Here is a 26,584-nt window from a genome sequence, read left to right as displayed (position 1 = left end):
TGAAATATTTAGGAATTACTCTTACGAAAGAAGTGAAAGACTTATACAGTGAAAACTATAATACACTGAAAAAGGAAATTGAAGATGATCTCAGAAAATGGAAAGACATCCCTTGCTCATGGATAGGAAGAACAAACATTGTGAAGATGGCCATTCTCCCAAAACTCTTATACAGATTCAATGCAATCCCAATAGAAATACCATCAACATACCTTATAGATCTAGAGAAATCACTCCTAAATTTCATCTGGAACCAGAAGAGACCTAGAATCGCAAAGGCAATTCTAAGCAGCAAAGGCAAAGCAGGAGGCATCACAATCCCTGACTTGAAATTATACTACAAAGCAACAGTAGTAAAATCAACATGGTATTGGAATCAAAACAGAGGTGAAGATCAATGGAATAGATTAGAAGATACAACCACAACTACAAACACACTCAACCACCTTATCTTTGATAAAGGAGCCAAGCAGGTTCACTGGAAGAACGACAGTCTCTTTAATAAATGGTGCTGGAAAAACTGGCTCTCCATTTGCCGAAAACTAAAGCTAGACCCATGTCTATCACCATGTACTAAATTAAAATCTAAATGGGTCAAAGATCTGAATATTAAAACAGAAACACTAAATCTATTGGAAGACAAAGTGGGTAGAAACCTTGGAGACATAGGAGTAGGTAGAGAATTCATGAACAGGACTCAAACCGCACGGGAAACACTTCCCAGAATCAATAACTGGGACCACATCTTATTAAAAAGTTTCTGCATGTCAAAAGAAATCTCCAGCATAGTGAAAAGAAAACCCACAAACTGGGAAAAGATTTTAGTGAACTCTCTCTCAGACAAGGGACTCTTGTCTAAAACATATAAAGAATTAAAAAAAAACTCAGACCTCCAAAATTCAAAGATCCAATCCAAAAATGGGCATCTGAGATGAATACGCAATTCTCAGATGAAGAAATGCAAATGGCAAATAAATATATGAAAACATGCTCATCATCATTGGTCATCAGAGAAATGCAAATTAAAACCACACTGAGATTCCATCTCACTCCTGAAAGAATGGCCAGGATCAAGAAAACCAACAACAACAAATGCTGGAGAGGATGTGGGGAAAAAGGAACTCTCCTGCACTGTTGGTGGGAGTGTAGACTGGTACAGCCTTTGTGGAGGTCTGTCTGGAGGTTTCTCAAAAAGTTGGGATTGGAAATCCCATTTATTCCAGCTATTCCACTTCTAGGCATATTCCCAGAAGAACTGAAAGCATCATACCACAGTGATTTATGTGCACCTATGTTTATAGCAGCACAATTTGTAATCGCCAGATCTTGGAAACAACCCAAGTGTCCATCAACTGAGGAATGGATAAAAAAGTTGTGGTATTTCTATACAGTGGAATATTATTCAGCTATAAAGAAGGATCACATTGGGATATTTATCAATAAATGGGCGCAGCTTGAGACCATACTCATAAGTGAAATAAATCAATCTCGCATGAATGAATACCGAATAGTTTCCCTAATGTAAGTAATGATTCAAATATATGAAAATATGTGGCAATCATGATTCCCCATTATGTGGCCTTGAAGCCTTATAAAATTTTCACTTATTAATTAGAAAGGCTTTATTCCGGGCTTCTTGATATGGAAATATTTGAAGCTATAGTATATGAAGTTTTATCCAAATATCTCAAGGAAAAAGACAGACACTATGGTAACTATTATTCTTTAAAAAAATTATTTAGTTATTTCTTATGTTTATTTTAATTAAGGGAAAAATTTAAAAAATTAGGATATATAATAGTAACTCTTTTCGATTTCCTATTAACTTGTTTTGAAGTCCTGTAATGCTCCCACGATCTTGTTTTGACTGATTAGACTCTGTTCCATTCTGTGGGATAGTATCAGGTCCGAGGGTATAGGCAACTACTTTGAAGGCAGTAAGATTCACTAAGATGCCCATTCTGGTTTGACTATTGTCTCCTTTGGAAGTCCTGTAATGTTTACAATGTCTAAGTTTTATTGGTCTTATTCTCTACTGTTTTGTCCAACTTTATAATATCTAATGAGATAGACAAATCTTTTTAAGGAAACAAGAGACAACGTTGATAACTATTGTTAATAACCGTATACTCTGTTCTACATCATGTGCTAAGTCTATCCTTGGTTTTCACTGACAGCTTTGTTCTGCCATATTTGACTTTATTCTCCCCCCCCCCAAAAGTAATAAGAACTAAGGAGTAATAAAATCTAAAATGTGTAAATTTTGTTGTAAAAAGAGAGGAAGGGGAAAAAAGAGCTCTAACGGATATAACAGCAAGTGTGTATAGGGATGTTGAATAGCTGACTATATTAATGTTTTTGGATCATTGAACACAGCTGTTTGTAGTCTCTCTGTTTGAATGTCTACTTTGTATTCTTTGATACTGTGATTTGAGCAACTATTTCCAAGATGATAATATGTAATCTATTAACAGGTGATTTCTTACTGTTATGCTTTTTTTTTTGTAGTTCTGTATTATATGTAACCTTACACTGCTTTGTTTTGTTTTGTGTTTTTCTCTTTTTCCTCTTAAATAAAAAATAAAAAAAAAAAAAAAGAAAGAAAAAGGAACTCTCCTGCACTGTTGGTAGGAGTGTAGACTGGTGTAACCATTGTGCAGGTCAGTCTGGAGATTCCTCAAAAAGCTGGGATTGGAAGTCCCAATTGTTCCAGCTATTCCACTTCTGGGCATATTCCCAGAAGAACTGCAAACATCATACCACAGTGATAAATGTGCACCCATGTTTGTAGCAGCATCATCTGTAATAGCCAGATCTTGTAAAAAACCCAAATACCCATCAACTGAGGAATGGATATAAAAGATGTCGTACTTTTATGCAATGGAGTACTACTCAGCTATACAGAAGGATCACATTGAGGCTTTATAGGTAAATGAATGCATCTTGAGCCCATACTCATAAGTGAAATAAACTCATGTGTAAATACCATATTATCTCCCTAGTGCAAGAAACAGCAAGAGTAAATAAGATACCAAATCCTCAGTAAATACTGTGAAATGCTAAGAGTCTGCTAAAAGGGGAAAAAATAACTCAGGGAAAAGGAAGGAGGAAGAAGGAAGGGAAAAGAAAAAACACACAAAAATTTGTATATATACACTTAAGATAGCTAAGATGATTGTGTTACTAACTCTATTAGTTCTTAAAACAAAACAGAACATTCATAGGATTGGATCAATTTTGTATGTTTGTGTCTGGTAATCTGAGAAATTCTTTTGAAGACTGCTATGTAAAATATCAACCTTAATTATGTTTCTAACATGTTGTTTTGAAAGCCTATATTGCCATTATTATTGCTACTTATTTGTCTTTTTTTTTCTTGTGTTTTTAGTAATTTGTTTTGTTTTGTTTCTCCCTCTAATGCAGAAAGGATAGCTGTCCATGGAAGCTTACACATGCCTGGAACTTCTCCTGAAGAGTTTACGAGAACTGATTGTATTATGCATGATGATATGAACAGATACTCTGAAGAAAAAAGGACAGTATGGTATCCACTGCTGATTTCCTATCATCATGCTATGTAGTCCAGAAATGCTTTTCTTCTCTGTTTAGAGTGGTTTTGGCTTGTTTTGTATGATTTAATTTCAGTATTGTGAAGGTATGGACAGCTTTTTTGAAGAGAGCAAGAGACATTGTGGCAGCCATTGTTGATTTTCCTATTGTCTGGTTTTGTTTTTGTTTGTTTGTTTGTTTGTGTCTTTTTCATTTTTATTTACAGGGATCAAACTCACGACCGCACACTTGCAAGGAAGGCACTTATGCCGCTGAGCTACATCCCCAGTCCCTTATTGTCTGGTTTTGAAGGCCTGTAATGTTTTCATTCTTCTGTTTTGATCAGTTTTATACTACTTTGTTTTGTTTGAATTCATTGTTTGTGAAGATATAGACAACAATTTTGAAGAAAGCAAGAGACATTATGGTAGCCAGTACGATTTCCTGTTGTCTTGCTCTGAAATCCTGTGTCACTTGCATTGACTTCTTCTGATCTGATTTATTCTGTTTTGTTATGTTTTGTTTTAGCCTCTTTAAGATAAAATAAAATAAAATGTTTAACATAAAATCTGGCTGGCGTCTCTTTGAAAGGTGCGGACCTGGTAGGCCGTTTCCTTCTCCCCGTGCACATTGCATCATTTTTGGATTGTGAGTCCCTCCTGGGCAAGTGCCCACGTTCCATGCTTCAGCATTTCTTTGGGTCTTTCAAAAATGAAGCAATTCGTAAACTTACCTTTAAAGTAATTTCTCCTTAGACTGATGGCATTTCATACTATCAGATGTCCTCTGCTCTCCTCTCCGATCTTATTCCATCTATCCTCTCTGCCTTGTCTTTATTCAGTTCTGCTAGAAATAAACCCTGCTCTCTTTCCTCCTGCTCTGCTTCTAAACAATCTTTTAGAAGTGTGCATTGTCCAAAGACTCTTATAAAACTAATTTTCATCTTTCACTGCTAGGTTATGTAAAAAGAAATCTCGTGTACTATCTGTTTTTCATTGCTTGCTTATTTTGTAATGTCCTAAAAACTAACTTTTTTCCCTACTGAAAGGTTGTGAGTTTCTCCCTAATACTGGTGCAACAGTGTTTCCTCAGTATTCCTCTGTGTGTGTGTGTGTGTGCGCGCACACACGCATGCACACACGCATATGCACTGAGGGTAAACCAGGCACCGGAACCTGCTAGGCAGGCACTCTACCACTGAGCTGCATTCAGCTTGAGACTCACCATTCTTGCTTTTTTGATTCTTTTGCAACCTTCACTCAACTGATCATTTATCTTTCTGGTCATGTGTTTAAGTGCACAGCCAATAAGCACTGGAAGAATTCAGACTTTGAAGCTCTTCTAGTGGTATTATTTTTTTTAATTTCATTTAAAGAAAAAAAAAACAGTAAAAGAGTACAAGAAATACAGAATTTCAAAAAACATAAACAATAAGAAATCACTCTTTAATAGATTACATACTGTCATCTTAGAAATAGTTGCTCAAGTTACAAAATTAAAGCATACAAAGTGGACATTCAAACAGTGAGACTGCAAACAGTTGTGTTCAATGATCCAACAAAAACCTAGTAATATGGTCATCTATCTTACACACCTAAACACACTTGCAGTTGTGTCCTTTAGAGCACTTTCTTTTCCTGTCTTTTTTACAATAACATTTACACATTTTGGGTTTTATTACTCCCACAGTTCTTATTACTTTTTTTTGGAAGGGAATAAAACCAAATGTGACAAATCAAAGCAGTCAGTCAAAACAAAAGATGCACATAGTACATGATGTAAAAACAGAATACAAGGTAATCAACAATGGTTACCATAATGCCTCTTGCTATCTTAAAAAGAATTGCCTATATTATCAGGTATAATAAAATTGAACAAAATCGTACGGAGCAAAACCAATAAAACCTAAACATTGCAGACATTACTGGACTTCAAAAGTAGATGATAGTCAAACGAGAATGGGCATCATAGTGAATCTTATTGCCTTCAAAGTAGTTGCCTATGCCCTCAAACTTAAGACTATCAAACAGAACAGAATACAGTAAAATCAGTCAAAACAAGATGGTGAGAGCAATACAGGGCTTCAAATCAAGTTAATAGGAAATCAAAAAAGTTACTATAATATATCCTGCAAATTTTTTTTTAATTTTTCCCTTAATTAAAAAATAATAATAAATAAATAAATACATTTTTTAAAAAGGGGGAGATTGAGATAAAAGAGGACATAACAATACAGGTCAGAACAGAACAATTTAAGTAACATAAGTGTTTCACCACACAATAACCCGACTGGGAATATGCCTAGAAGTGGAATAGCTGAAACAAATGGTACTTCCAATCCTAGATTTTTGAGAAATACCCAAACTGACCTCCACAATGGTTGCACTAGTCTATACTCCCGCCAACAGTGCAAGACCGCCTCTCCAGAAATTGTTGGTGGTGATTTTTTTCATCCTGGCCATTCTTTCAGGAGTGAGATGAAATCTCAGTGTGGTTTTAATTTGCATTTCTCTAATGAGTAGTGATGATGAACATTTTTTCATGTATCTATCTGCCATTTGTGTTTGTTCATCTGAGAAGGTGTATTCATCTCAGATGCCCATTTTTGGACTGGATATTTGAATTTTGAGGGTCTGATTTTTTTAAATTCTTTATATGTTTTAGACAGAACTCCTTTGTCTGAGGGACAGTTCACTAAGATTTTTTTCCCAGTTTGTGGGTTTTCTTTTCACTATGTAGGAGATTTCTTTTGACATGCAGAAACTTTTTAATAAAAGGGGATCCCAGTTATTAATTCTGGGAAGTATTTCCCGTGTGGTTTGAGTCCTGTTCATGAATTCTCTACGTACCTCTGTATCTTCAAGTTTTTACCCTATTTGTCTTCCAATAGATTTAGTGTTTCTGTTTTAATATTTAGATCTTTGATCCATTTAGATTTTAATTCAGTACATGCTGATAGGCATGGATCTAGTTTTAGTTTTCAGCATATGGAGAGCCAGTTTTTCTAACACCATTTATTAAAGAGACTGTCGTTATTCCAGTGAACCTCTTTGGCCCTTTTATCAAAGATAAGGTGGTTGAGTGTGTTTGTAGTTGTGGTTGTATCTTCTAATCTATTCCATTGATCTTTGGCTCTGTTTTGATTCCAGTACTGTGTTGATTTTACTACGGTTGCTTTGTAGTATAACTTCAAGTCAGGGATGGTAATGACTCCTGCCTTGCCTTTGCTGCTTAGAACTGTCTTTGCTATTCTAGGTCTCTTCTTACTCTACATGAATTTCAGGAGTAATTTCTTGAGAGCTATGAGGTATGTTGATGGTATTTTTATTGGGATTGCATTGAATCTATATAACAATTTTTGGAGAATGCCCATATTCACAATATTTATTCTTCCTATCCATGAGCAAGGGATGTCTTTCCACTTTCCGAGATCACCTTCAATTTCTTTTTTCAGTGTATTATAATGTTCCTTGTATAGGTCTTTCACTTCTTTCGTGAGAATAATTCCTAAATATTTTATTTTTTGGTTGCTAGTGTAAAGGGTGTGGCTTCTCTTATTTCTCTCTCTGTGATTTTGTTGTTAGTGTATAGGAATGCTATTGATTTTTGAGTATTGATTTTGTATCCCGCTATATTACTGAATTTATTTATTATATCTAATGGTCTTTCAATGCATCTTGGGGGTTTCTATGTACAGTATCATGTCATCTGCAAACAATGATAATTTAACTTCTATTTCTATCTTTACCCCTTTTATTCCTCTCACTTGTCTAATTGCTCTGGCTAGTATTTTTAATACTATATTAAATAGGAGTGGTGATAAAGGGCATCCTTGTCTTGTGCCTGATTTTAAAGTAAAGGCCTTCAGTTTTTGGCCACTTAGTATGATACTGGCTGTTGGTTTGTCATAGATGGCCTTTATTGTATTGAGGAAAAGACCACCTATTCCAATTTTCTGTAAAGTTCTTATCATAAGTGAATGTTGGACATTATCAAAAGCTTTTTCTGCATCTACCAGAAATTATCATGTGGTTCTTACTTTTGGCTTTCTTGATATGGTGGATTACATTTATTGATTTACATATGTTGAACCATCCCTGCATGCCTGGGATGAATCCCACTTGGTCATGGTGTATAATCTTTTTGATGATTTGCTGCATCCTATTTGCCAATATTTTATTGAAGATTTTTGCATCTGTGTTCATTAGAGAGATTGGTCCATAGTTCTCTTTTTTAGTTGGGTCTTTCTCAAGTTTTGATACTAGAGTAATATTTGCTTCCAGGAATGACTTAGGAAGAATTGCTTCCCTTTCAGTTTCATTGAAGAGTTTGAGGAGTGTCGGCATTAAGTCTTCTTTGTATTTCTTGTAGAATTGCACAGTGAATCCTTCTGGGCCTGGGCTCTTCTTTGTAGGTAATGACTTAATTACATTTTCAATTTCATTAATAGAAATTGAGTTATTCTGCAGTTTTACATCTTCTTGATCTAGCTTTGGTACTTCATATGCTTCTAAAAATCTGACTATTTCTTCTGTGTTACCAGACCTTTGAGAGTAGAGGTTTTCGAAATAGGTGTTGGTAATCTTCTGTATTTCTATAGAGTCTGTAGTGATTTCACCTTTTTCATTTCTTATTGCATGAATTTGAGCTTTTTCTTCTCCTTTTTAAATAAGGTTGGCTAGGGGCTTATCAATTTTATTTATTCTTTCAAAGAACCAACTCTTTGATTCACTCATTCTTTGGATTGTTTTTTTAGTCTCTAATGCATTAATTTCTGCTCCGATTATAATTTCCTCTCTTCTTTTGGCTTTGGGCTTGACTTGCTCTTCTTTTTCTAGATGTTTGAGGTGTAACATCAGGTTATTTATTTGTATTCTTTCTGTTTTCCTGATGCAGGAACTCAGTGCAATAAATTTTCCTCTGAGGACTAATTTCATTGCATCCCACAGATTCCAGTAAATTGTATTTGTATTTTCATTTGCTTGTAAGTATTGTTTAATTTCTTCTTTAATTTCCCCTGTGACCCACTGATTACTCACAGTGTGTTATTCAGTTTCCATGTGTTTGTGAGATTTTTGCATATCTTTTATCATTATTTTCTAATTTCAAAGCACTATGATCTGATAACACGCAAGGGATAATTTCAACTCTTTTGAATTTATTTAAATATGTTCTGTGAGCTAATATATGGTCTATTTTAGAGAATGACCCATGTACTGCTGAGAAGAATGTGTATTCTGATGTTGTTGGGTGGAACACTCTGTACATGTCTATCAAGTCTATTTGTTCACATGTGTGATTCATTTCTGTTATTTCTTTGCTGATTTTCTGTCTGGTTGATCTGCCCCTTGGTGTCAATGGTGTGTTAAGGTCTCCTGTTATAATTGTGTTACTGATAATTTGATTTTTCATTTCTGTTAATACTTGTTTTATATAACTGGGTGCTCTGGAATTTGGTGCATATATGTTTAAGATAGTTATCTCTTCCTCTTGAAGTTTTCCCCTAACCAGTATGTAGTGCCCTTCTTTATCTCTTCTGATCATTCTTGGTTTAAAGTTCACATTGTCTGCAAATAGAATGGCTACTCCTGCTTTTTTGGGGGGTTCCTGTTGCATGAAGTATTGTTTTCCATCTTTTGACTTTCAGTCTGTGAGTATCTGTTTAGGTTAGAAGGATTTCTTGTAGACAGCATATGGTTGGATGTTGTTTCTTGATCCATTCTGCCAGTCTGTTTCTTTTAATTGGTGCATTGAGACCATTTACATTAATGGTTATAACTGTTATATGTTGGTTTATCATTGGCATGTTATCTTTCTGCTGTTGCATCTTTATCTTTCTGTTCTATTTAATTGTCTGCTTTGCTTAGTGCTTTTTTCCTAAGTGTATCTAAACTCTTTCAGTATTCTTTGCAGGATTGGCTTGGTGATCAGGAAGTTTTCAGCTCTTCTTTGTCATGAAAGTATCTTATTTCTCCATCGATTTTGAAGGACAGTTTTGCAGGGTACAGCAGTCCAGGTTGGAAATCATTTTCCTTTAGGATCTAAAATACTTCATGCTCTTCTTGACTTTATTGTTTGTGCTGAGAAGTCTGCTGTGAATCTGATATGTTTTCCTTTATGGGTGATCTGTCTTTTCTCTCTGACAGCTTTTAATATTCTATTCTTATTTTGGATTTCTGAGATGGTGATTATTATATGTCTGGGTGTAGTTTTATTTTGGTTATGACTATTTGGAGTTCTATATGCTTCACTGATCCTGATGTTGGTTTCCGATCTCATGTTTGGGAAGTTGTCTGCTCTTCTCTAAATATCCTCTTGACATCCTTTATGTTGTCCCCTTCTTTTTCACTAATCCCTATCAATCTTATGCTGTTTTCCTTTGCATCGTCTTGCAGCTGTTGAATTATTTCCTGATTCCTTGTTATTTTTAAAAGATCTTGCCTTTCCCATTCACTAGCTTCAATCTTGTCTTCAAGGTCTGAAATTCTATCTTCACTTTCACTGAGGTGGTTTTTACAACTTTCAATGGAATTTTTGATTTCCTGTATATCTCTGTGCATCTGCTTTATGTATTCTGTTTGTTTCTTATATTGCTCATCCATGGATTCTGTCTTTTTGTTTAGTTCCTCCAGTTTTTTTACTGTGTCTTCTTTAGATATATTCAACATCTCCGTCATTTCTTTTATCATTTCTTCTTTTATCTGGGATATTATTTCTAGTATGAATTCCTTTAAAGCTTCTGGAGTTGCTTCTTTATTTCAGTTGCTATTGTGTCTGATATTTCAGGTGTATGGCACATATTTTCTTCTATGTACATCACTCGTAAGGTTTCTTTGGATGGGCTGGAGGTTTGAGATTTTAATTTGGTCTTTCGTTTTGTCATTTTCCTATATTTCTGTGTTTAAAGTGTTTCAAGTGTTATTCTAAGGCTTCCCTAGAGTCTGTTGGAAATCCTCTTCTATGCCCTCAGTTCCTGGGACTGTGCCACCCAGTTCCCCAGATTGATAGAGGGTCATTGTGGGTGGAGCAGGCCAGCTCAAGCCCATCCTCTGGAACCAATGATGCCCACTTGCTTGCTTAGAACTCCAGAGTCCGCCAAGCGCAGTCAGGAGTGGGGAGGTCGATGCAGGGGCTCAGGACCCGCAGCACTGGTCCAGTGCACCCGAAAGCCATGAAGTTCCCTGGCCAGGCTGAGCGCGGGTCCCAAACTAGCTGGAGTCGGGTGAAAGTGCGTGGGGCACTTACACCAGGCCGCTAGGCCTCTGGAACCAGTGGCGCCAGCCTGCTTGCTTGGAACTCCAGAGTCCGCCAAGCACAGCCGGGAGCAGGGAGGCCAATCCAGTGGTATTATTTTTAATCTGGGTTTTCAAGTTACTTAGGAAAGTTTCTGTGCTCTTAAAATGCACAATATTTATTATGACCTCTTAAATTGCATATAGAAAGGAATGGATGTATGCAGCTTGCTAACACCAAACATAATCTCACTTGCTTTCTTAGAAGATTTAGTTACTTATTTTTTAATCTGAATTGCAAAATAAATGCACATTGACAGCTTTAATATAAAAAATGTTACCTCTTTACTATTCCAGTGCTCTGTATCTAATTATTTTTATCAAGAGACTAGCTATTCATTTTACTCAGCATTCACTGTACTTCTTACCAAAGACTTGGAAAGATAACAAGAGGAAAGACAGAAGAGAGCCTTATGTTTAGAGTTTTGGGAGGAAGGCTGACCTGTTTCTTCCTGACAGAGAATGAGGTCACTCAGGCCCTCCGACACTAGGATGCAGCCAGAAGTTCTCTGAGGAAATAATGAGGCTGGATGTAGACACGGGGCCCAGCTCTCAGGTGCTGTCCTTTGCATCCTCACAAAAGCTAACATCTTGGGACCCTCCCTCCTGCCTTGGTGCAGTCAGCTGCAGGCAGAGTATGCCTTTTGCTCCTCCTGTTTTTGGAGTCTGCAGTACCTCTTTTGCATAATTCTGTCATCATTAACTGATAACTAAACTGAGGTAAACTCATAACACAAAAGCCTATACCTTCAGTAATGATCCAATCATATTGCCCTGTATTTCTTTCTGTGTATCACCCTGTTTACATCTCATGAGTGCAGATTTTATCTGAAGTTCATTTACAAAACATACATCAATAAAAGAGTTAGAGATATAAGTTCAGAAGGAAAAACAAAATCACTTTATTGGAAAGGAGAGAAATAAGGAAATAGATAGCTACCTTGTCAGAGTAAGGTATGAATAAGGTAGGGAGCTGAAACTCAGGGGTTTTTAATCTGAACCCATCTTATTACATGGCAAAGAAGGAACTTTCACCCTTGAGAGCTCTTATAACTTGATGGGCTTATTTGGGGCTCTGAGACCCCTTATTGTCACTCCCTCTTCCATTGACCAAGTGTGCATTTTGGAGAAGCACTTCTTTGGTCTCTTTGTGCTGGCCAGGTGCTTGTCTTGTGAGATTTACAGCAGAGCCTCGCATTCAAAGACAAGGCAGCGAAAAGAGGTACATGCACGTTTTAGTGTATTAATATGGTACGAGAATAACAAGATACATGTTTGTATATTTTAACTATGTGTGTATATAGAGAGAGCATATTTTAGATACTGAGTTTTTGTAATACAGCCTCCCTCCTTGCTTTGTTTTTTCCTGTGTTTAATTAGAGATGACAGGGGAAGGGATGGAGCCCTGGTCAGAAGTGAGCCACGTGCCTTAGCGCTCTCTCCCTCTGTTTCCTTAGCTATTTCTGTCTAGCAAGAGTTTCACTCTTTATTTGCCAGAAACCTCACTGCACCCCTTGAACTTTCCCTGCCTGTTTCCCAACTTTCCCAACAATCTCTTTTCTTACGAGGACATGAGTAATAATGCAAGGGAAGTTCTCGAGCTACACAGCATAAACCTTGTGCTCACAGGAAAAGCACTTATTCAGACTGTCAGAAGTACAGTCGAGGGCAAGGAGTCCTTCCAGAAGTGATAGATGGTGTTCTGAACAGATCACAGTTTTACTACTCAGCCCTCTAAGGCGGAGGCTCACTCCTCCTCCTAGGAGGAGGAGTTCTGCTCTTCCTGGTCAATCACACATTTTAATGGTGATAGAAAAACCTCAAGGATGTGTTTTGCCTGCAGGAATAACCAACAATCAATAATGTGAGCAGAGTCTCCTACAACACTAAGAAATTGTCCTGCTACGGAAGAAAAGGCAACAGTCCTAGAGATAAAATCTTCCTGTATTATTCTATATACACCTTACCTATCTCCAAATAAATAGATACCACATGAAGGAGAAGTCAGGCATAGTGGTACACGCCTATAATCCCAACACTTGGAAGCTGAACCAAGAGGACTGTAGCCTCAGTTACACAGCGAGATATATATATGAAAAAATCAGCAAAAAGAATGAATTTTGAATGTGACCCTATATTTTCCATAGCTTTTCCCCCTTGTTTAGGGCTGTTACTTTCTTGGTATTTGCTTTTCCCTTAAAGAGAACAAAGTGCAGGAGAACACAAACAACATAGGTTTTGGAATAGAGACTTGAGTTGGAAACCCTGCTTCAGTTGCATAGTTACTCCACTGGGTAATGCACTTCTTATCTCTGAGTCTCAATTTCATCACCACTAAAGTGAAAATAAAAGTAGGACTTAATTCATAGGCGTACTACGTATATAACACACTCACTGTGATTATGGTAGCCAGGGGACACTCAAAAAATTCTATTTTAATCAACAAACAAAACTGTTCCTTTATGATATTAATGGATTCATTTTGGTAACTGTACCTCATTTTATCTGCTGATCTCAGATGAAGGAATGCAACGGCAAAGGCATCTGACCCCTGCACCTTACCTTGTACATTTTAAATGCAGCACTAAAATTCTTCCAGAAACCGAAGGAGAAGGCTTACCTCTCTAAGAACAGATAATTACTATTGACAGGGGACCAGCTTGAAGAAGCACTTTGGGATTAATTGCAGTGACCCATAATTAAGCACAACAATACTGAGAGGGAGACCTGATTTGTTCCCAAAAGCATTGTCTCAAGAATAACAAGTGACAGAGCCAGGGATTTAGCTCAGCGGCATAAGGACCTGCCTGGCAAGTGTGAGGCCATGAGTTCAATCCTTGGTACAAAAAAAGAGAATAACAGTGTCTGGCATTCCTGTTTGCTTCCTAAGTGGCAGCTATCAGCACTAATTACTCACATTTTTAACTGAAAATGGGGGAAAATGTATGAAGCATGGCTGTGAAGAGAACTTTTAAATATTTGTTATTTTAAAGTGAATGCATTTATATTTATAAGTACAATGTGGGAAACTTTTAAGGACAAATTAGTCTACAAGACAGTTTTCTTAAAGCACCATGTTTCGTGAAGAAGGCTAAGTGGGAATTGTTTCATAACTTCAAACTGTTCTCCCATGCTCCTAGAGAAAGAGCACTAACATTTCACAGCAGGGCTAGAAGCAGAAGAGTAAGAAAGGGCTCCTCAGCCAACCAGGAGAGAAATGTTTCCCAGTCCACCCAATGTGAGTTACACGTGGGGGCGCATCTCTTCTATTTCATTCTCATATCATCCTCCTAGATACAGCTATCTAAAAGCAGCTTCCTCTCCCACCTAGTTAATTTCTACTATAAGTAGACTCCTATTTATAGTAGTATATCTGATGATAACTTTCTTAAATGTAACCAAAATAATCTGCAATTAAAGATGTGAGCAAAACTCACAACTCTTTTTGGGTGTCCCCCCCCCAAAAAAAACAAAACAGTTTTAAAAGATTTTTTTAAAAATATGAAACCACACCAAACATTGAAAAATGATACAATAGTAAGAAACAGAAAGCATGGGATGTAAAGTATAGGACAAAGGCAAAAGGAAAGTCCAAGGTGATTGTCACGTGAGATCCCAGATAACTATTGAGAAGAGTGACAATAAATAAAACAGACAAAAGGGGTTAGAAAACCCCAGGAAAGACAGACTTTCTGAACTATTTAGTAACATGAAGAGAAAATTTACACATTGGAGGTAACAATTGGGGATCTTTGATTCCTTTATATTTAGAAAATGAAGAAAACTTTTTTTGAAGTATGAGATGGTTGCAAAAAGGAGTTAATAGTACAAACTAGAAAAAAAGACTGAAATCCTATCGAGTCAGGCACAGAAAGACAAATGGTGCATGCTATTTCTCTTGTGCAGAAGCTTAGAAAGCCTTGGTGGAAAGGGAGAGTAGAACAGTGATTAGCAGAGGCGGGGAGAGGAGAAGCAGGTGCTGAAACAGGATGGTTGGTGGGTTCGGGTGCTGTTGGAGACGGTGACACTAACTTTCATTCTCTGGTACAGTAAGGTAACCATTGTTGACAACAACTAATTGTTTATTTCTAAATAAGTGGTAAGAAGGATTTTGAATGTTCCTAATACAAAGAAATGATAAGTGTGGGAGGTGATTAATATACCTCTTACACTGATCTGATTATTATTCATTGTACTCATGGGTTGAAATGCCACATTATACATGTAAATGTGTGCTAAGTACTGCATGTTAACTTTTTATAAAGTTTAAATACAGACTTTTGAACTAGACCATTTGCTTCCTGACTCTGTCACAAACTCTTTATTTTCCTGACATGTAAAGCAGAAAGGGTACCAGTGGTACTTATCTCAGAGTATTGTAATGAAGAATATGTGGATAAGCAATGGAAATATTTAAAAACAGCACTTATCTCCAAGAGTTCAATGCATCTCAGAGACATGTGATATGTATACAGTCATAACAATAAAAAAGGAATACTCAAGCTGAGAGTGCAATCCTAATGTAGTAGAATCAAAAGGTGAGACAAGTAATTATGGTAAGTAAAAGGATTACATGTACATGGGTTGAAATTCTCAGTGTCTATTGTTGCTTCTCATTTTTGTTGTTTGTTTGTTTGTCTCACTATATAATTCAGGCTGGCGTTGTGCTCACAGTGATCCTCCTGCCTCAGCCTCTTGAGTGCTAGAATTATAGGTAAGAACTACCATGCCCAACTTCAATACCTATTATTTGATAATATCTAGAAGAAAAAAGCTCCAAAGTACTCATGAAAGCATACTATTTAGAAGTACAGGTAGAACACTAAAAATTAATATTAAATGATTGCCCTGTAAATGCAGCCATGGATAGAAGCCAGGCATAATTGTTCATCGCACACATTGTAGGAAGGTGTTTGACTCCTTTACCAGTAAGCATGAACAGATTTTAAAAGTTAAAATGAGGTCAAAACAAATAAAGCCATCTGAATGCAATACTGGATAGAAAGTGATGAACAAAACAGCACATGGACAAGAATGGAGACAGCTTTTCTATCTTAGACAATAGTACACATTCATTAAGCAGATCTTTTAGAGAGAGCAACGAAGCTCCTATGAAGAATGTTCCTTGGGCATGTTATGTTTTGGGAAACATCTGACCCCAGGTGTCAGTCTTCTTCTGCATTGGGAAGGACTTCCTCTTTCCCTGTGTCACTATAACAGGTGAAAAATGAAAAGAGAAAAAGCATCTGTGGACACTTGGTTCTGAGGGCATCCAGGGAGCTGGAGCGTGGCTGACAGATGCTCCTCAGAAGGTTAATGAGATAAAGGCTTCTCCAGCTGGTCCTTAAGCAGAGCTGACATTGGAGGAGAAAATTAAGCAGATTATCCGGACACACACACCGCAGGTTCTCCCTAACTGAGCACTTGTAAAGGTAAACCACAAAGGTTAGCCTCACTCAGCTGGAACACATATTTTATTATCTGTCATATTCCTGACCTTTCACTATTTCAAAAGAGATTTGGGATTGCTCAGCGATTTTCAGAATTGCTAATGCACAAAAGGCAAGATGTATTTGGAAATTAGAAGGACTTTTTTTGTGTTTTGGATTTTTCTTCAAGTTCAAGGAACCAAAGGTGAGTGGTTTAAATGTTCAGTTTTAAAATTGCTTATCTATAAAAATTTATATATAGTAGTGAACATTCAGAATTGACAAGTTTACCACTGTATCTTAGTAAGTAAATGGTAGACTCTGAATAGACTGACTGGTTGGTTGGTCAGTTGATTGGATGATTCATTACTAAAAATGTTAGTTTGTAATTTAAGGTTCACTACACAAGCATATGTGCAATTTGTGTCGAAATAAGCAACAATGTGTACTATGTGCTATTGTAAAACGTGTAATGCAATGTCATATCATTAATATGAATAACAATAGGACCATGAAACCAATTCAATTTATCCACCTAAATTAAACATACACCATTTAAAACTGAAGTTAGTTTTTAAGAGCTGTATCAAACCAAAACGCATTTCTTATGTTCTCCCAAGTAAATCCTGAATTGCTTCAACTTAGAAAATAGCACATGAGATTCAGGATTCATGCTGACAGCCTTGGAAATGTGGTTATTTCTTAAGTCTGTAATGAAAAGAATGAGACAGTGTGGGTTCTATGGCAGAGAGTTTCAACTGAATTGAAATAAAGCAAGCCACAAAACAAGCTTACCTAACAAAAATAATGTATTTTAGTTTTTAAAAAAAAACTCCTAAAGAAAATTTGAATTTTAAAGAATAAGCCTAATAATTATAGCATAGTCAATCTTTTTAAGATGTTTGAAATCAAACACACTAGGTTCTTCTTTAAGGATGACATTAAGAGACCCAAATAATGAAAATTTTAGTTGAAGTCTTGTCTTAAAAATATCCACAGAAAGTAAAACAGTTGTTGCATTTGTAAGTCATGAAATAACTGTGACGTTATTTTCTCTATTATTTCATACATAAATTCTCAGTGGTTGTATTTGGAGGAAGAAAAGATTTCCAGAAAGGATTGTGCTAAAGTTACCATAGTGTTTTACTTACTATAAATGATGGTAGATGAAGCAAAAGTTTATTTACCTTCCTTTTCAATTATCAATTGTATTTAAAGGTTTACATTTATAAAAAATGTTTTAACAAGAAATAAATGATGGTATTCCTGTATATTCTGAGCTTAACCTGCTGAAGCACACTAATCTATCTGCTTGATAAACAATCAGGCAAATCAGTTTTGCTTTTTATTTGATTAATTATGTGAACTAAATGAACTATTGTTTTATTTTCATTTATTACATATCAGCTATTAGAAACAATTTCAAATAGTCTAATTATATACAGTTAGTTAAATAAAACAAGCTCACAAAAAAGCAACAATATGTTATATTCTTATTTCTAGGGAATTATGTGTTCTAACTACATAATAAAAAAACACCAATATATTACTAGTTTGGGGCTTTTTACTCTATATGATGCTAAGATCTGGGAATAGCTGTTACTCTTCAATTAATGAAGTCTATATTAATTAAAATTTATGTACTCAGCCAGACCGAGTTCATATTTGTGACTAATTAACCATCGTGAGAATACATACATAGAAAATGATTCAGAGAGAAGGAAAGCATTCAATCAACACAGCTAACTATTAAGCACAACAATTCAGTGTTATGCTTAACTGTTGCTTTTTTCAGTTACTTTTTAAAAAATCAAAAAATTATTTAAGAGAGTACCCATAATGTGTCCATCCAGACACAACCTGCACCTCCCCAAGTGTCTTCAGTCTTTTTCTACTTATCCTCATAGAATTGCTACTTGGTTTAAGTTCTACAATGCACTACATCAGGTTTTTGGCAGTTTTTCTGCATGTGATGATTTCTGCAGTGCTGTCTAGTTTTGGCAAACATTTTATTGACTGTGTAATGTTTCTTTAAAGGGTATATAATAAACATTTGCTTTATCTGAATACTCAGCAAAAGGAAATTTCTTGTTTTTAATTATTTGCTTTAGATAACACTACAATAAAGACAAGTAGCTTTGTGCATAAATTTCTCAGTGCTTAAGACTCATTATAAATTCACTAAAATAAAATTACCAGGTCAGAGCAATATAAAGAATTTTACGCCATGATAAATTGCTTCTAAGTTTGTCAATACGTCACCATGATTTTTCCCAGTTTGATCCTAGAGAGTGCTTACCACATATACAATGCTGTGCTAGATACAAAATACAGAAAGATTCTAAACATGTCAATATTTCAAATGGTTTCATTTAGAATTCATAGATTCTGAATGTAGTTTTTCCATAGATGAACAAAGGCAAAATGTGTCAATTTCCAAGTGTTCATTAAATAAAATTATTTTAACATACAAGCACATACAAAAATATATAATTCAATGTTTCAAAGAAAAATTATTTCAAGACAAACGCTTTTCTCTTTGGGATTAGTGAACGGGGTGCGAGTTCTCATACACATGGCACCGCTTTATGTTCTTATCTTGCCGTTTCCTACAGCTAATGTCATTTTATTGCTTTTGACATTCAATGCGTGGGAGAAAGAAAAGAGAGAAAACTCACCCTTGGCAAGTCCTAAAATAGAGATTGTGTTTATCTTAATATGTCCCTTTTGCATTACATTTGGTTATACTAAATGAAGCCTTTCACTAAGTTATTATTAGTTCACCAAGGCAGGATACATATTTTAGTAGCTAGAAATGTCAGGAAATTTACTTTTGAAGATACTTCACTTCTTGCTAATCCTGTACCATGGGGACACGAGCTCCTTTCATAAAATTATGCAGGAAACTATTCTCCCTTCTTGTGGTTCCATTAACATAGACTCTTTATATATAGAGAGAGCTGCCAGCGGCGGTTTTGTTTACTTCTTAGACCCTGTACTTTATCTGCCTGTTCTATAGTCTTCAGACCGTGTAATTCAAGATCATCACTGCAGATACTTTTGGTCAGGTTCCATTACATCTGAGATGTTCTTAAAATCAAAATTTGTACCTTAAAGATGATTGCATTCGACTAAGGAAACTATGGCACCACACCTAAAGCGCTACCAGATTATCTACTTGCTTTCAAAAAAAAAAAGCAATGCTGCCTTGTGGGCTCTCTGCTTGTATCACCGAACACATTAGAAGACTTGCAGGCTGACATCATCTGCTGCTTCCTCGGCCATTTCTGTCAACCGTGAGAGTGCTGCCATACTAACTACAGCTCCATTTGCATGCTATTCCCATAGCACTTTGTTGCTGCAATCATTTTCACAGACTATTCTGTTTGTAAGCAATCCACCTGAGGCAACAAAGTTTACTTTAAAATACAATTTAACCTTTTTTTAAGATTTATAACAAAAGTGCTGGCCTCCTTGCTGCGCTGTGAACTGTAAAGCTCCAGGTGACAGCAGTCTTTTCCACACTACTTGCTAATTTATCAAAAAGAACAGTTTATGCTGTCATTGTTTGATCATTTTTATGCATAGATCTTGTGACCTGAACAACTATTTCTAAGATAACCTAGTGTTAATTTCTTACTATTAAATTCTGTATCATTTCTATCCTTTTTTCTCATTTGTTTTTTAAAATAAAAAAGAAAGAATACAATATTTCTGTAGCTGTACAATGAAAATTGGTTATTTCGACCCTTAGAATCATGCAAAAGCAGTTTGTTGGAGGGAAGAAAAGCTTCTAACAAGAATGTGAGTTTTATCCTCCCAAAAGGTAAATTTTGGGGACCCACAGCCTCACAGAACAAGAGCACCAAGACAAATAGAACCACTTTAATAAAGGAAGTGGGCGTGCTCTGTATTCTGGCTCCACGGCAGTGTGAATGCCAGCGCCAGCTTGAAATGAATTGACAGGTCTCCCAGCTCAGCCATGGGGACAAGAATTCATGGATGGAAATGCCTCCATCCATCTGGGAACTGCAGCAGGCAGTGCTATCACTATTTGTGGAGAACATTTTCCCAGGCCTGTGCCCCTGGCAGACACAGAAAATGCAGAAAGAATATCAGAGAGCTACAGGAAGTGAGGCTACTTGTAAGCATGAACAGGTAATACTCCCATTTGCATCCATTCACTTGAGGAAATGGCATCTTTGCCTTGAGTACCTTCACAAAGCCACCTTGATTCATGCTTGGCTTTCTTTATTCACGGGTCTTCTCCCTGGCTGACATCTCTTTGAGTATGTTCCCCAGCGAAGCGGTAAAGAAAGCTAAAGGGAAAGGAATCTCAGGGAGCTCAGTCAGGATCTCGAAATTAGTGAGAAGTCCCACATCAGAGAGCTTTCACCCCAGAAAATAGCACACACAGACCAAATTTGTCTATCTTCATGCTCCTGCTGCATTTACAAATAAACAAAAGGTACACTTAATTAAGCCACATTCTGAAGTACGTGGTGCTATTATTAACCCAGTGTGCTCAGGTCAGTATAGATCTGATCGAAACACTCTACAGACAGAGATGTGACAAATGTCACTAGTCATTTAGCTTAATGTATTTTTCTTCTAAAAGCTTAAGATGGGTGACAGGTAATGTGCTCATTTGTAGTTGGGAATCTGAGACAAAGAGTACTAAAGTCATTTGAGGTAGAAGAATTAGAATCAAAACTCAAATATGAGCTATATCCAGTCCTGTTTCACATCCTATTCTTCCAACAATCAGTGCGATACAATGATGGGACTAATGTAGTTTCACTGCTCATTTAAAATCCAACTTTCTTTTACTAATAGCGTTGGATGATTGCTAGTTCTGAGCCACTGCTACCTCCTATTTTCATGGCTAATCTCAGAATAGCAGGTCATATCCTGCATCTGGAAATCCACATGATGGAACTGGGAGCACCTATCTTAGAATTTCTGGTATGCATTTAAAAATAGACATAAAGGGGCTGGGGATTTAGCTCAACGGCATAAGCGCCTGCCTTGTAAGCGGGCAGTCGTGAGTTCGATCACTGACACCAATAAAAAGGAAAAAGTAAAAAAAAAAAAAAAATAGATGTAAAGTTATGAGCTCTTCAAAGAAGAGTTCAAGGTGTCTCCTTAAATACCTATCATTAAAGTCCCAGTTTAATGGTAAGCAATTTATTGAGGATTGTATTTATTTAAAAGTAGTACCTTGCCTTATGGGTATTATTTGACAAAATGGGAAAACCTCTTTTGGTCCAAAAGTAATACTATCACCTGCTCCAAACACCAAAATTTCACCTCTTAAGTTTGCAACATCTTTGTGCTTTGCAAAAATGCTGAGGCACTGCTTTTTACCAATTTCCCCTTTCTTTCTATTGGATCTGATCTCATTTTCTCCCCACTACCTCGGCCTCTCCCAGTGGCTGAGGTTCTTCTCCCTGCTTGAGTCTTCACATGCTGCACATCAATCCTAAGATCTTTTTGTCTGGGCCCCTGCACTCACACAACTCCACACAATTCCACAGTTTTCTTGTTAGAGACTGTATGCCCTGACCTTCTTAATTGCACCTGCTTTTTAATTGCACCTGGGAAAACTTAACTTTTCTGCTCTCATTGCTGAGATGCCAAGTGTTACATATTAGAAAAAAATTAATACATGGAGTGCATCTGTGAAAGACACTGTTGTCCTACAGGGGACCTAGGTGCTCGCCCATTGTCCCAACCTTCCCTGATTCCCTTGGTACCCCAACCCCCTTCCCAAACCTTCCCTCTCCCCATGGGGCTGCAGCCCAACAGCCCCTTTCCACAGAGGCAGTGACGGAAGCAGCCTAAAGAGCAGAGGCTCTGAGCTTGCAAAGAACAGGGAGTTTGTATGAGCTGAGAAAACAACTCGGTCTCCTAGATGACTCCCCCCCAACTTTATGATTTTTTTCATCCCTAAAATACAAACAGCAATGTCTGCCTCAAAGGACTTTTAGGGAGGTGTCTGCTCCAACAATGGCCAATAAATGCTGGGCCTGCAATGGCTATGATAAGTGTCCCCATTGCTATCACCACCTTCTCCTACTTCCCAAGAAGACTGAGGTTATTTAATAATATTCAACTGCTGTCTTTCTTCTTCAAAGTTTCTCTGACTCTATCCAGACTTTCCCCTTCTCTTTTATTTCAGAGGCAATCAGTGAGTGCCTGTCTTTGCTAACCTTATTCCTACCTACCCATGATTTTAAACCCACCCCCACCAGTTTCCAAAAGACCTTCCCCTGCCAGTCTCCTTTTGCACTGACTTGGTTTTCCAGACTAAAAGGTTTCATGCTTCAGTTCTCAGACTTGATAACTACGCCAGCCCTGGGGCTGTTGAGCTGAAGATTTTGATTCCATAGACCTCAGGTGGGGCCCAAGATGAATTCTTAAAGCTATTCCGGCAATTCTCCTGTGCAGCAGATTTAAAAGGCATGATTTATCACCTTGCTAGAAAAAGATGAGACGTGATATTGAGGACCACCAAAGGATCCCCTTTTATTAAGTCTACAACTTCATTATAAATTATTTGCCACCTTCTCCTTCAATAAAAGGAAAGGGAAATATAAGAACTCCCAAAGCCTGCCCAGTGACTTCAGAATAAGTCCCACAGGCACAGGAATCAGTATTTAAAAAGCTACCTGCATTCCCACATTCATGGCAGCATTATTCATTATAACCAACAAATGGAAACAGCCTCAGGAACGTGATGTAAAAAATATGATTCATACACATGATGGAATACTACTCAGCAGCAAAAGGAAAGGAAATCTAGCCATTCACAGCCACACAAATGAATCTGGAAAACATGTTAAGTGAAAGAAGCCAAGTACAGAAAGACAAATATCACATGCTCTGTGTGGAATTTAAAAATACTGATTTCATAAAAGTAGAGAAGGCTAGATATAGTAGTTCATGCCTATCATCCCAGCTACTCAGGAGCCTGAGGCAGAAAGATCTTGGGTTCAAAGCCAAACTGGGCAACATAGGGAGATATTACCCTTAGCCAAATCCACTTTGCTTTAAGTATTGCAAATTTACAATACTCTCAGTACCTTGCATGGCATGTTTGTCCTGGTTTTTCCTCTTCCTATAAAAGTGTTTAAGCTCTTCTGGACCTAAAAATCAGTTTGCAAATTTCCACAAAACACTTTTATTTTTTAAATTGACAAGATTATAGGAATTTGAGAGGGAAAAAAAGAGCTCTAAAGGATACAACAGCAAGTGTGTTTAGGGGTGTTAAATAGATGACCACATTAATGTTTTTGGTTGAATCATTGAACACAACTGTTTGCAGTCTCACTGTTTCAATGTCCACTTTGTATTCTTTGATACTGTGACTTGAGCAACTGTCTCTAGGATGATAATGTGTAATCTATTAACTGGTGATTTCTTACTGTGGTTTTTTTTTTTTGTAGTTCTGTATTACTTGTACCCTTACACTGCTTTGTTTTGTTTTGTTTTTTCTCTTTTTCCTTTTAAATAAATTTTGAAAAAAAGATTACAGGAATTTATTGTGTGTGGTATGATGTTTTGAAATATATGACTATATTTGGCTTGCAGAGACTTGATTAGACTTGTTGTCAATCTATAGGTTACTTTGGGGAGACTCAGTACCTTTTTAATATTGTCTCCTTACCCAAGAAAATGGAAAATCTCTTCTTTTATTAATTCCTCTCAGTAAAGTTGCATAATTATTTTAATAAAAAGATTCCACACTTAGTCTTATTCCTCCCTAGATACTTGATATTTATTGTAGTCATAGAAATTATATTCCCACTGCATTTTTATATAAAAATGCAACTGGTATTTTCACATTGGTTTTGTAATCAATTTTGCCAATCTCAGTTATGAAAATTCATTAGCAATTTTGGAGTCTTCCATTATTAAAAATCCAATCATTTTTGAAGAAGAACATGTAGGTATTTCTCTTCCATCTTTCTGTCTTTTATTTCTTTTTACTTTTAACTGCTTCCATAGGTCATCTGGAATAGAGACTCATAATGGACTTTCCTGTCTCATTACGGGCTTTAAAGGGGCACATTGCATATTTCACCATTAAGTATGATTCTTACTTTAGCTTTTTGTATTTGTTTTATTCTTGTAAATGCTCTTTACCAAGCAAACAAATTTCATTCCTAGTCCTAACTTGTTTTCAATTATTAATAGACATAGAAATTTACTCTTTCTTCTATATGTATTAAGATCAGCAAGTGGATTTTCTCCTTTAATTCATTAATTCAAAATTACTTTAATTGATTTTCAAATATTATACCAATCCTACATTCCAGAGATAAACCCAGTTTGGTTATTGCTCACACATTGCTGGATTCCATGTACTAATGTTTTATTTATAATTGTCATACTCATTTTCATAAATAAACTTGTTTCATAAGAGTTTGTATAAACATGGAATTACTAAACTGTGCATATAGCTCGTTGGTAGAGCATGCATGAGGTCCTGCATTTAACTCCCGGCACCAAAAAAAAGAGGAAATTGTCTCTTCCTGAATGTTTGTTAGAGCCTTCTGTTAAACCCTGAAAAACATATTTTTGAAAGACTTGACTCCTCTTTTAAGAGGAGTCACAATTTTTAAGAATCAGTCACAATATCTAGTTATCCTGTATCTTCCCTAGTTTTCATAAATTATATTTTTTCCTGTTTTCTTACTTACTTTTTTGGGAGGAGTAGACACCAGGAATAAAGCTCATGCCTATCATCCCAGCTACTCAGGAGCCTGAGGTAGAAAGATCTTACCCACTAACCTTGGATTTGCTAAGGAGGTGATTATTATGCTGATGAGCTATATCCCCAGTTCTCCTATTTTTTTATTTTAAAGATATTAAAGGCAAACAAAACAAAACAGAATAAAGCCAAAACAAAATAAAATAATGAAAGCAATACAGGACTCTAAAACAAGATAATAGGAAATCAACAGTGGCTGCATAACATATCTTATTAACTTCAAGATAGCTGTCCACATCATCAGACATAATAAAACTAAACTAAACAAAACAGAATAAAACAAAATAAAATAATGAAAATTATTCAGGAGTTCAAAACAAGATAATAGGAAATTATGGCTACCATAATGCATCTTGTTATCTTAAAAACAGCCACTCAGACCATCAGACATAGGCATGTAAAATTCACCCAACAACAAAAGAACTAAGTTGAAATTTCAGGTCGGTAACCTCTAATTTCTACCGTATATGTGTCTCCTAAACTTGTTCTGGGTGGGCTGGAAGTCTGAGATTATATTTTGTTCCTTCATCTTGACATTTTCCTGTGTTTTTTAAAATCAACCCACTGCTGCATCCTGGGCATTTCCTGCATTGGCTGCCAGTTCCTTGGTGTAGGGCATTGGGCTAGGCACCTGGGCTCCTCTGATCCAGGGTTCCTGGAGGGCAGCAGTTCTCTGATGCTCCCCTAATGGCAGTGGAGCCTCAGGACATGACTTCTTCCCTAGGCTGTGGAGGGCTTACCCACTAACCAGGTCTCACTGGAGCAGAGCCTCAGGATGTGGAAAAATATCATATTTTTCTTATCTATTCCATGGTTGATAACCAAGATATCCCTGCTTTTGGGGAGGATCCTGTCACATGAAGTATTGTTTTATTGTATGGTTTTGAAGACCTGTAATGCTTTCATTCTTTTGTTTTGATTGGTTTTATTCATTGTGTGTGAAGATATGGACAACTATTTCGAAGAAAACAAGACACATTATTGTAGCCACTTTTGATTTCCTGTTGTCTTGTTTTGAAATCCTGTGTTGCTTGCATTGTTTTGTTCTGATCTGCTTTTTCTGTTTTGTTTATTTATTCTATTCTATTCTCTTTAAAATAAAAATAAATAAATTCATTGAGATTTGCACTCTAGACCCATATATGTCAATTTTTGTTTTCCCTGTCCTATTAAGACAGTATATTTTATGACTGAGAGACTCATCTATGTCCATTGGGTCAATTTTGAGCATATTTTTAAAATCTCTCTCTTCATGGATTTTTATCTACCTATTGTATCAGTTAAGAAAATAGCTTATAATGCATCTAATATTATGGAGGGTTTTGTTTTCTGCTCATTTTTATTTCATAATTTACATGATGAGTAAGTATATGAAATTTTAATTTTTCACTTCCCCTATGACTTTTAAGTTTTTACCACTTGGTGTGTCCATTTTCATCTTTGTAATTCTTTCTGCCTAGTGGTGTGCTGCAGCTGGCTGGTACTGCCACAGGAGCCTGTGGTACTCATCTTTTCTCAATGCAGTGTTCAATTATGTC

The 26,584-nt window shown here is 36.4% G+C and overlaps 1 protein-coding gene across 2 annotated transcripts in view; it reads left to right on the top strand.

The window, feature by feature from the left end:
- The first annotated feature begins 16,262 nt into the window (after positions 1-16,262).
- The window catches only part of Impg1 (interphotoreceptor matrix proteoglycan 1), a 137,470-nt gene continuing 127,148 nt past the window's right edge, over positions 16,263-26,584 (top strand). For both annotated transcript variants that reach the window (XM_063226925.1, XM_063226926.1), the window contains exon 1: positions 16,263-16,475. In XM_063226925.1, coding sequence (XP_063082995.1) covers positions 16,409-16,475 — 67 coding nt within the window. In that variant the 5' untranslated portion in view covers positions 16,263-16,408. The remainder of the gene's footprint in view (positions 16,476-26,584) is intronic.

Source organism: Cavia porcellus, unplaced genomic scaffold (assembly GCF_034190915.1).
Source record: "Cavia porcellus strain 051 isolate PalLab524CR breed Dunkin Hartley unplaced genomic scaffold, mCavPor4.1 scaffold_16, whole genome shotgun sequence".
NCBI classification, from domain to species: Eukaryota; Metazoa; Chordata; class Mammalia; order Rodentia; family Caviidae; genus Cavia; species Cavia porcellus.
This window is presented reverse-complemented; position numbering and strand designations above follow the sequence as displayed.